Source organism: Mytilus trossulus, chromosome 3 (assembly GCF_036588685.1).
Source record: "Mytilus trossulus isolate FHL-02 chromosome 3, PNRI_Mtr1.1.1.hap1, whole genome shotgun sequence".
NCBI lineage: Eukaryota > Metazoa > Mollusca > Bivalvia > Mytilida > Mytilidae > Mytilus > Mytilus trossulus.
This window is the reverse complement of record NC_086375.1, coordinates 65,730,379-65,742,330: the sequence shown is the minus strand read 5'-3', so window position 1 is coordinate 65,742,330 and position 11,952 is coordinate 65,730,379. Positions and strand designations below refer to the sequence as shown.

At 31.0% G+C, this 11,952-nt stretch overlaps 1 protein-coding gene across 1 annotated transcript; it reads left to right on the top strand.

The window, feature by feature from the left end:
* Positions 1–9,474: 9,474 nt before the first annotated feature.
* On the top strand, positions 9,475–11,714 carry LOC134709645 (uncharacterized). Its single transcript, XM_063569797.1, has 3 exons — positions 9,475–9,500; positions 9,955–10,898; positions 11,581–11,714. Exons 2-3 carry the CDS (start codon positions 9,962–9,964, stop codon positions 11,607–11,609), a joined length of 966 nt encoding a protein of 321 aa, XP_063425867.1. The 5' UTR covers positions 9,475–9,500; positions 9,955–9,961; the 3' UTR covers positions 11,610–11,714.
* Positions 11,715–11,952: the final 238 nt, after the last annotated feature.

Genomic DNA, 11,952 nt, shown 5'->3' with positions numbered 1-11,952 from the left:
GAGCTTGATTTGCTATATGATATAAAAACTAAACTGACGGCGAAAAAAGGTCATTTATTCAAAATCATAAAATGCAAAAAATACATTTTGCAAATAAAACATTTGACATAAAAATTCATATTTAATATGAAATAATAATACATAATTACTACGAAATTACATCAACTAATATCATGTCAATTGAATAAATGACAAAGAATAGCAAAGGTGGGGAGAAAAACCTGCCCCATAAATAAACATATATACATATCTACTTCAAAAGATAAAATAAAGGGCGGTATGTGGGTGGGAATTTTGAACAAATTGTTTGATAAGAATCACAAGTTAACACATCAAATACTGATGATAAAAGGAAGTGACCACAATGCACTTACACGTGAACTCGTGCTGACCCGCAATGCCATTGACCAATAAGAAAGATGATATCCGGTCATGCATTGGACATAAAAGAAATTTCTCTGCACGTGAAAACAAGTTATCTAATTTCAACAATTTATCGTTTAATTAAGTAGGACACTCTGACCCTTTGACCAGACTAGAGACATTATACATTTACAGTAATAATAGCTCACCCTTTTATTTAAGTCTGTTAGTAATAACCAATTAAACAGAATTATCTTCTCTGCTGTCTTAAATTATTTTATTCCGCTAAATTTTCAATTAGCAAATAAAACTGGTTTTAAGACAGACAGCTAGATACCATAAACATACTACGTATACACAAGCCAGAGTCTGAGCTTGATTTGCTATATGATATAAAAACTAAACTGACGGCGAAAAAAGGTCATTTATTCAAAATCATAAAATGCAAAAAATACATTTTGCAAATAAAACATTTGACATAAAAATTCATATTTAATATGAAATAATAATACATAATTACTACGAAATTACATCAACTAATATCATGTCAATTGAATAAATGACAAAGAATAGCAAAGGTGGGGAGAAAAACCTGCCACAAATCCACTCTTTGGCTGAAAGAGTGGATGTGAAATCCACTCTAAGGCTAAAAGAGTGGATCCCCCACCAGAGGACTCTGGCGACGTGATTACAATTATATTATGTAAAACGTTTCCACATTTAGCAAAAAAATTAAAAGTTCCTATTTTCATATACCAAGATATTACTCTAAAATTATCTTTTACTGGTGAAAATGATTAAAGGTGTAAATCTTATTCCGACCAGTATCACAGCAATTAAATTACAATAGAATCGCAGTTACAATGTAAGTATGATTCAGAATTCATATTTCTTCTTACATCCAGACATTTAAATATAGAATCCTTTATATATTTTAGTACATACAATTAGTACTTTGATTAACCGAAACAATATTTTTAATTTTAAAATTCAAACAAAACTAAAGTATATTTTTACAAAGCCCTGGATCCTTCCTAAATACGAGGTTTTATATCTGACTATTTCTGTAAGGGACCATGAGCAAAGGATTCCCAAACTACACTTGACATTTTTCAATCGAAAATGTATAAATATAAAAAAAGAAGATGTGGAATGATGCCAATGAGACAGTTCACCACAAGAGACCAAAATGACACGGAAATTAACGACTATAGGTCATCGCACGGCCTTAACAATGAGCAAAGCTTATATTGCATAGTCAGCTATTAAAGACCCCAAAATTACCATGTAAAACAATTCAAACAAGAAAACTAACGGACGTATTTACATAAAAAAAAATCAAAAAATAAATGAAGAAAAAACTTAAATGTAACACATAAGCAAACGACAACCACTGAACTACAGGTTCCTAACTTGTGAAAGGCACATACATACATAATATGACGGGGTGAATTCCATGGGGTAAACATTTTAAAATTAAAATTAGTAAATAAGTATTTACTGTAAACCTTTTTTAACTCTCAGTTATTTTTGTTGTGATCCGAATTGATATGAGACTATAGAAATAATTTTCGTAACTCATGATACGGTAAAAAGAAAAGTTTTAGTCACAATTATTAATATACAGCTTTTTAGAAATTTAGTGACTGGTGAACATCACCATTCAATATTAATAGTAATAATTTATATCAATAACACCACTATAAAAAAGGAGGGATACACCAAACTTACTTCAACCTAATACAAAATAAATTCATTCCTTCCTGGCATGCGACAGAACTTATTTTAACAAACTGTCATTCCAATGCAATACATAAAAAAGGTTTATATTGTATAGTAGTAAATAAAGTTGTAAAATGAATAATAAAAAATTCCAGCTTTAAGTGATGTTTTATATATTTTTTTGTACCTTAATTGCGATAAAAGTTAAAAAGATGTAAGTTTAAACCGAGTAAATATTTATAGCTTTTGACACATACTATAAACATTTAACCAAAAGAAAAAATAAATTTAGTTAATAAACAGTTTAGTTAAATATAAAAACTTTGGTTTGTGATGGACTTATCTCTAAAGACCATAGCATTTAGACAACATTGGAATGAACCATTAAGTCGTTTTATATATATAATTTGAATAATTAGTATGAATAAGCACGGCAACATTTACATGAATTACGAATTATTCATGTATACATACAGGAAGTTAAACCGAGCCTACCGAATGATCCCATTGACATTCGAACAAGGTGTAAAGAAAGCATGAGGAGGGCGGCAAAAAAGACATATTATTGTATGAAATAAAGATCACAAACGTTTTAGCAGGCTATACTGACCCAAAACAAGATACATTGAAATTATGTGAAATAAAGATAAAAACCGTTTTGGCAGGCAATGCTGACCCAAAACAAGACAGTTGTAATTATATGAAATAAAAATCATAAAACGTTTTGGCAGGCAATTCTGGCCCAAAACGAGACAGATGTAATTATAAGAAATAAAGATCATAAAACGTTTTGGCAGGCAATGCTGGCCCAAAACAAGACAGTTGTAATTATAAGGGGAAAAAAAATCATAAAATGTTTTGGCAAGCAATGCTGACCCAAAACAAGACTGTTGTAATTATATGAAATAAAAATAATAAACATTTTGGCAGGCAATGTTGGCCCAAAACAAGGCAGATGTAATTATAAGAAATAAAGATCATAAAACGTTTTGGCAGGCAATGCTGGCCCAAAACAAGACAGTTGTAATTATAAGAAATAAATATCATAAAATGTTTTGGCAAGCAATGCTGACCCAAAACAAGACAGTTGTAATTATATCATTATATGAAATAAAGATAATAAACGTTTTGGCAGGCAATGCTGACCCAAAACAAGACAGTTGTGATGGTTTGAAATAAAGATCATAATGTTTTGTCAGGTAATACTGACCCGCAACAGCTGAAGTAAGTTCTGATACTAAATTTATTCTTTTTAGCTGTTAAATTCTATAAACGTATTTGACTTTAATCCTTGAATCACGGACACTATAAGGACCATTTCATCCATGAACTGCGGCAGAAGTCTTTGTTTGTTTTATTTTCCATCCTCCAAAACTAAGTACTGTATTTAAGTAACGAGAGTCCTGGACAATTAACGACATAGTCAACTTTAAAGAGATGATGGAATAACATTAGGTGCTTTGAGCTTTCATCGTAACTAGGGTCCAGTTGTGTATCAAAATGCTGATTGAAGTCGTATTTTGTAAATTTGTATTTATAAAACAGTCAATTAGGCTTTGGTTAGTCAATGTTGATACGACTCGCACTCTTGGATCAAAATTCTAATCACGAAATTAGGTATGTGTCCTTAATGTCAGTGAAACAGCAACCCATCAATATTCGTATTATCGGACTTATGGCATACCGCTTGCAAAAGAAAGTATATGGAAGATGTTGATATCACGCTTTATTGCACACGTCCTTAAATGGAGAAAGTTCTTTCGTAGATGAATGCCATTCTTAGCGCTCTTCGTCCATAGTCAAGGCATGAAATAAACAAACAAACAAAAAAGAATATAAAATAATGGATAAAAATTAAATTCTCATTAAAAACAAACTTGGTCTTACTCAAGGACCACAAACATAACGCATGTTAAGGAATAATATGCGATAATTAAATTATCAAAGTTTCTCTTCTTTAATAATCAACCATTAAACAGAAAAGATGTTTTTATCATGTATTAAATGAAGAGTATGAACTTTAAAATATCATCAGTTTATATCTATATATGTCTTGTCCAATGTTTTTTTTTTTTATTAACAAATCTAGTATAAAGAAAAAAGCAAACGACCTTACAGTGCATAAGTATCGGCATAAAAATTATCAATTACGTTCATCGCAACCCAAACTATATCATTTACATGAATTATACTAGTAAAGATAAATAAAATAATACAATAAAACATGTATTACAATCTGACAAACATGTAAATCTGACTACATGTATCAAAATACTGGCAATTTTGTATGAAGTTAAAGAATTGATTACAAAATCAATTTATTCCAAACCAATCACCATGACGAAAACATAATTAAATGTAGTTTAGCATGAGTTTCATGGCGAAGCATAAAACAATACAGAGATCATAGACCAAGCTACTACGACCTCTGCAAAAATATAACATGCGTTTCATGACGAAGCATAAAACAAAACCCACTACAAATTAACTTTACAAAAGCAAATACACAGAGGTCATAGACCAAGCTACTACGACCTCTGAAAAAGTAGCATGAGTTTCATGACGAAGCATAAAACAATACAGAGATCATAGACCAAGCTACTACGACCTCTGTAAAACCGAAGCAGCATGAGTTTCATGACGAAGCATAAAACAATACCCACTACATACTACAATATTTGCAAAAGTAAATACACAGAGGTCATAGACCAAGCTACCACAACCTCTGAGAAAAATAATACACAGAGGACATAAGTACAAGCAACCACGCCCTCTGCGAAAATTTAAATATCGTCCACATTACCCAAAACAGGCAAAGACAGGTAAATTGGTTCGTAATAAATAAGCATTGGGTTGCGATAAACATATAGGTAAGAGACATATCCTTTTTATACCGATCACATAAAGCAAACAAGGTACACTTGCATAAATTAAAATACTAACAATTATAGCAATTAGGCTAACTTGCAAAATTATGATAAGCTCAAACCAAACTGCCGTGACGAGATTTACGAAAGTAGCATGAGTTTCGTGACATAGCATAAAACAATGAACTCTGCATAAAACGTAATGAAAAAGCACATAGTACACAGATTTCATAAGTACAAGCAGTCAAGCTCACTGCACCAATTGAAATAACTCGAACCTTACCCAAACAAGTAAGTCAAATGGGTTTGTAACACAATAGCTTAGCATTAATACTTAAACTGTCTTGCTCTTTCAATTAGAGTACTTAAAATGTATGAAACCGTTAATAACATCATATAAATTATAAGTGTATAACTTTGCATTCTATCATGTATGGTATTATTATCGTTATGCAATAATCAAATTTTTAATTGTAGTAAAATTTAAACGAATCATGTATCTTACACATACATAAGGCGGATATACGTTCTGCAAATATCATGATGCTGTAAAGGATGCAGTAACTTGTAAAATTACAATCAGGTTAATCATCAGATAAATGGTAAATAATTACATTTTGATCGCAAACGCATAGTGTCACCACCCACATGAAAATCAAATTGACCCAATATCTCTTTGACATAGAAATGAATTTGACCAACTGCTCATGTTTGGCATAAATCTAAATAGTGAGTTTTATCCGAATGAAAGGATGGTTAAAAAAAAATAACTCTACGTTTGTTCAAAATGTAAGCATAGAATATAAGAGTATAGTTCGATTTTACCTGAAATAGCTAAAATGAAATCACTCCAGTCCAAAATTAATCCACATATAATTTTGAACAAATTGTTTGATAAGAATCACAAGTTAACACATCAAATACTGATGATAAAAGGAAGTGACCACAATGCACTTACACGTGAACTCGTGCTGACCCGCAATGCCATTGACCAATAAGAAAGATGATATCCGGTCATGCATTGGACATAAAAGAAATTTCTCTGCACGTGAAAACAAGTTATCTAATTTCAACAATTTATCGTTTAATTAAGTAGGACACTCTGACCCTTTGACCAGACTAGAGACATTATACATTTACAGTAATAATAGCTCACTCTTTTATTTAAGTCTGTTAGTAATAACCAATTAAACAGAATTATCTTCTCTGCTGTCTTAAATTATTTTATTCCGCTTAATTTTCAATTAGCAAATAAAACTGGTTATCTTGAATAAACATAAGCACGAGTGTTTTGATCCATCGTGTAACGTGTATTGATAGATGTCAAATAAAAAATAAATCTATTGTCGTGACAAAATATTTTTAAGACCAAATATACATGAGAATCAAGTTACTATGTGTATTACATGACTTTAGTGCTTGAAAGTTAACTGCACTATACATTAACTGCATGCTATCAACAATAGAAAAAATTCCTGTTGGAAGTTTATTTTGAATGCTTAAAAGAGGGACGAAAAATACCAGAGGGACAGTCAAACTCATAAATCGAAAATAAACTGACAACGCCATGGCTAAAAATGAAAAAAACAAACAGACAAACAATAGTACAGATGACACCAACATAGAAAACTAAAGAATAAACAACACGAACGTTATCGAAAACTAGGGTAGATCTCAGGTGTTCCAGAAGGGTATGCAGATCCTGCTCCACATGTGGCACCCGTCGTGTTGTTTATGTTATAACACATATGTCTTACTATTCAAAAAGTGTCATACTGTATATGCCTGTCCCCAGTCAAAAGCATGTGAATTTGGGGTTGTTGTTGGTTGATGTCTGTTATATCTATTTTTTCGTGTATATATATTGTTTTGTCATAAATCTGAAAGTTTGTTTTCTTGATCTAAATATTTCATTTTTGAAATGAATTTGGCTCTTCTTTTCAGGTCCCTTTTGGATATATAGCTTCTATTGCTGATACTTATTTATACATCCATTACTTTCAAAATGTTTGAATTTGAGCGTTCGTGATGAAAATAAGTCAAGACACACGTTATTTATGATGTGTTGTTTTCATTGCAATGTCCTTTTATAGCTGTCTATGCGGTAAGTGTTTTTGGTCATAGTTAAAGGCCAATTGGTTAGCTTTAGTTGATTTGATTCACGTCATGTGGAATGAGGTGAATATTCTTCTTATTTACAATCATACAACATCTTCTTTTTTTTCGAATAACCAAATAGAACATTTTTTAACATACATAATGTCACAGTTTTGGCCTCAATTTTTACTGGACTTTTTTCCGTAAATTTCTAAATCCGTATAATGACGTTGCATTCATGGTTAGTTTTAAGTGTAATAGGATAAATATGCTAATCATTTTATTTCTTATTCATAGATTAAGAATATATCATGAACAGTTCATTCAACCAAAAAAAAATACTGTCCCGCCTCAATTAATAAATGCTATGTCAAAAGGGCCAATAAAATATTTGTTGTCAACAAGTTATTTGGAATATGACAGAAATTAGTAGATTTAGTTGGACCTTAGTACGTTTGACGTCTATATTACTAGTTTACACAAATAAAAAAAACGTGAAACAAACAAATATATATTGATATTTTTTTTGTGTGAAGTAGAGCAAATAATTATGCACATTTGTGCCAATTTTTGTGACTTTCTTATTTTTTTTTTTATATATGTATGTAAACAAATAAATGACTGTTACAGTTGTATAATTTCACACACTTTTATTCATTTTAAGTTCAGAAATTACTATCCGATATATTTTCGTTGAAATAATTTTCATTTACATAATAATAACAGTTATGCCTCTCGAAAATAATAATATATAACGAGAGCATTAGTCAAGAGAGCATTTACAGCTTCATATATATAAAAATATGAAATTGTGGTATGAAGATAATGATATAAAACTCCACAAGAAAAACTAGATGTGTCAAATCGACACGAATGGCCCCTTTCCAAAATTTGAAAAATCTGCAATTTCAATAACACATGTGGACACAAACATGATGGTAGTCTCACATATAAAAAAATTAGCCCTATATCTGAAGGCAAATAGAAAAAAAATCTGTATAACTCTGGTTTTCAACAATTTCCCAAAGTCCAAAGCCCGTAATTTCGGCAAATATTAGTGAAGCGGAACGAAACCTAAACTTGATCTGTAACTCATCATATTTAACTCAAATACCAAAAATCAGCCCAATATCTGAAGGCGTTTAGAAATAAAGTCTGTATAAATGATTTTCAACAATTTCTCATAGTCCAAAGCCTGTAATTTCGGAAAAAAAATTATATATTTGAAGTATGTTCTATGAAGAAAAAACTTATCAAAAACCCAAGGCTCATAATTATGTATGCATTTTATGATTGATTGGTCTTTAAACGACCACTGTCAATTGTATTCTACTTTGCAAAACGATAACACATTAACAGGATAATAGACATTGTAGTACAACCAGAACGAATGGCTGAGGGAGATACAAAAATGTATGTTTGACGCCTATGGGTGCAGGAGTTTCTCGCAACATTGAAGACCAATTGGTGGTCTTCGGCTGTTGTCTGCTCCATGGTCGGATTGTTGTTGCTTTGACACATTCCCCATTTCCTTTCTCAATTTTATTGATAAGAACATAATTTCGGTCTTGGCCTATAGAACCATCTAAAGTAGTTTGTTTCGATTGTAATTTAACGGGCAGTTGGGATGAAAGAGGTACATGTAAAGCCACATTTCTATATAGACGGGGTTGCTTGCTATTCAATCCATGCACGCAGCAAAACGAAACCGCTCATTTGGCAAGGTTTTGATTGGTTTAACGTTCCGTGGCAAATATTTCATACATGTTCCGAACAAGAACTTTACCATAAAAACCATAGTAAGGTCCTGTGAGAGCCCGTCTAAAATGAAATCGATAAAATTTTGACTGCCACGGGAAAATGAGGGTATATTGGATAGGAACATAAAATTAGCCTTGAAACAGGTCACATACAGACTCCTCGAAGAGTTGTTACAAGGATTCCTGGCGTGCAAAGAGCGGCTGGTTATGAGAAGATAAGTACAGATGACCATATTCCTTCTTTAAAAATGTCGATTCTGCAACTATATCATACAGTTTTATTCATATATATTTTTTTATCGAGTGTCCTAAAAAAAAGACACCAGGCTAATTTATTTATATTCGGACAACCTTGTTAAGAAAGATAACAATTCGCGCGGGCATCTAAATGAGGAAGTTATAGTGACATTTTTACAATTTAATGTGAATATTCTATCATGATTTTCTATAAAAACATATAAATAACAGTTTCTTCTTTTTTTATGTTGAAGAAATGTCAATTAAACTATGTTGTGTGTACTGGGTAGTATTCCTCATGCCGTCACATCCAGAAATCAACGGTAAATGAAATGACATTTAATGAGAATTTGATCTTTTTAGAAAACAATAAATTCTTCCTATTTAGTCATCTTTTCTGATCTATGTATAAATATACTCTTCATTAGAGTAAACAAAACCATCAAACATAAAGGTATGTGGAAAACGTTTATATTTCCTGTATAAGTTTAACAATAAAAGCATATTTATTTATATTAAATAAATAATTATAATGTTTTATTTTAACAAAAATTAAAACATAGATGAATTTATGTGATGAAAGTAATTTATTCAAAAACATATTCTCTTCTATCAATATAATAAATACATTTTTATGGAAATAATTGAATAAACTATTAAATTTATGTGAACAAATAAAGACATGAACTTTTGAAACATGGCATATCAAACTTTAGAGTATATTATAAACAAGTTCAATGTACATGTAAAAATGTTAGTTTTGTGAAATTTTGAATCGATCCTCATGGAAATTATTGGTGATCAGCCAGCATATATACTTTCGAACAAAAATAAATTGTATATGAACATTAATTTATAAATTAATTTATATAATAATTATACATGTAGTCATTGAATTATCATTTCAGATAAATCATGATCCTTCTTATTTGTGCCTTTATTTTTGTTTCTGAAATTTCCTGCTTACATATTCTACCCTGTGAACCTGGTGATCCGGGTCCTTTAGGATGTGATCAGTTTGTGAGGAACGGGGGACAACTCGGTGTCGGACAAGCAAGTAATCCAGGGAATGTAGGAACCTTTGGAACCGGAAGCGGAAATTCCATTGGGTCATTAACTAACGATGTAACTTTCTTGAACAGTCAAAATATAGCAGGAATGCAGTTTATTGATCCAACGCAGATTGCAAATCCTTCTCAGTTTGGTGATCCTACAGTACAATTTCTGGACCCTACAGCACAACTACTAGACCCTACTACACAATTTTTAGACCCTACCACACAATTTTTAGATCCTACACCTCAGTTAATCGACCCTACATTTAGAGACCAATCGTTTGCTGTGCCTGTAGGTCAAATTGACCCTTCAGTACAATTTATTGACCCGACTCAATTTGTTGATCCGTCGTTTAACGGAGCAGTTGGTGTAGGACAAATTGGACAGCCAATTGGGCCTCTCACAACTGGTTTAGAATTCGTTGGTGGTAATTCTAAAATCCCAAGGGTCTATCCAAAGGGAAAATTTATGACAAAGGGTAAAATTATTGCAAAAGGATATCCAAAAGGAATGATAAAAAAGAAATCCATGGGAGGATATCCAAAAAGATTGATGGTCAGATATCCGAAAAAATATGTTAAAAATATTGTTGGATATCCAATAGGAAAAATTCCAACGTATAGTAAATATCCAAATGTATACAAAAAAGCCTATAGAAATCCAAAGAACTATAAAGTAGTAAGATATTTGAAGAAAAAATACATGATTGGAGGATATCAGAAATTTGGTCTGGGGATGAAAAGTGGATATAGAAAGGGCAGAGCGTACTCAAAGGGATATCCAAAATTTAGCATCAGTAAGTAACCCATTTGATGTCTGATAATCTTCATGTAGTATTATTTAAAAGGAACTAAAGATAATAATTTATTTTTGTGAAACATTCAATTGTTGATTTTTTATAGCCAATAAGCGCATTTTTCTTTAAAAGACTAAATTTTGGTGTGCAATATTATCATTTTGGAAGAATAATAAAGGATAAACCCATAAATGACAAAAACTAGCTAAACAAACAGTACAATACTGCTTAATCAAAATATAATCATATCAACTCTGATAATATCAACATAAAATCTCTATCAATGTCATTCAAAACGAATAAAGAATGATTTATTTATATTTATGGATAAATTTAACATATAACGCCTTAAAAAGAGGTATGAGTTCCCATGTATATGTTTCCCTCGATGATAATCGGAAAGTTAATAAAACCTAATTAATTTTGATTAATAAAGTTAAACTTATTAAATAAACTGCTGAAAGGATATTTCTGCAATTTTTACATACATGTAAACAATTGCAAAAGAGCACAGAATAAATGTAAAATATTTAGCATCCCTTGTAGAAAGGATAATTATATAGTAATTTATATATGTTGCTACTTGTATCTTGGTTTGATATTTTTGATAAGTTTTTATTTTCATTTCTTACAATGTTTAATCAGCTGTAAATTAATAAATTCCTGTATTTTTTTTTTACAGGATCAAAGAAATCATTTGGCGGATATTAAACCTTTGAGTAATTGGACCATCTTAAGAAGACGCAGCCTAAAGTTTTATTTAGGTCTATTTGTGTATTATTTTATTTATTTCTCAATACAATAGTATTTATTTTAGTTGTGTTAATATTTTGGTATCGCACTGTAATTTTCGATAGCATATGACAAACAAGTTTCAATATATAATTCCAACATAAGTATCACGGTTGTCCACGCTGTTATAAAAATGATTCTATGATTTAAAGAGTTGACTATGCTTATTGCGACACCTTGAATAATTGTTTATTCATGGCGGGGTGATGCATGCATAAAAGGAGATGTTTTTTGTGATGCACCCGGTCTAACTCTGTTTGAA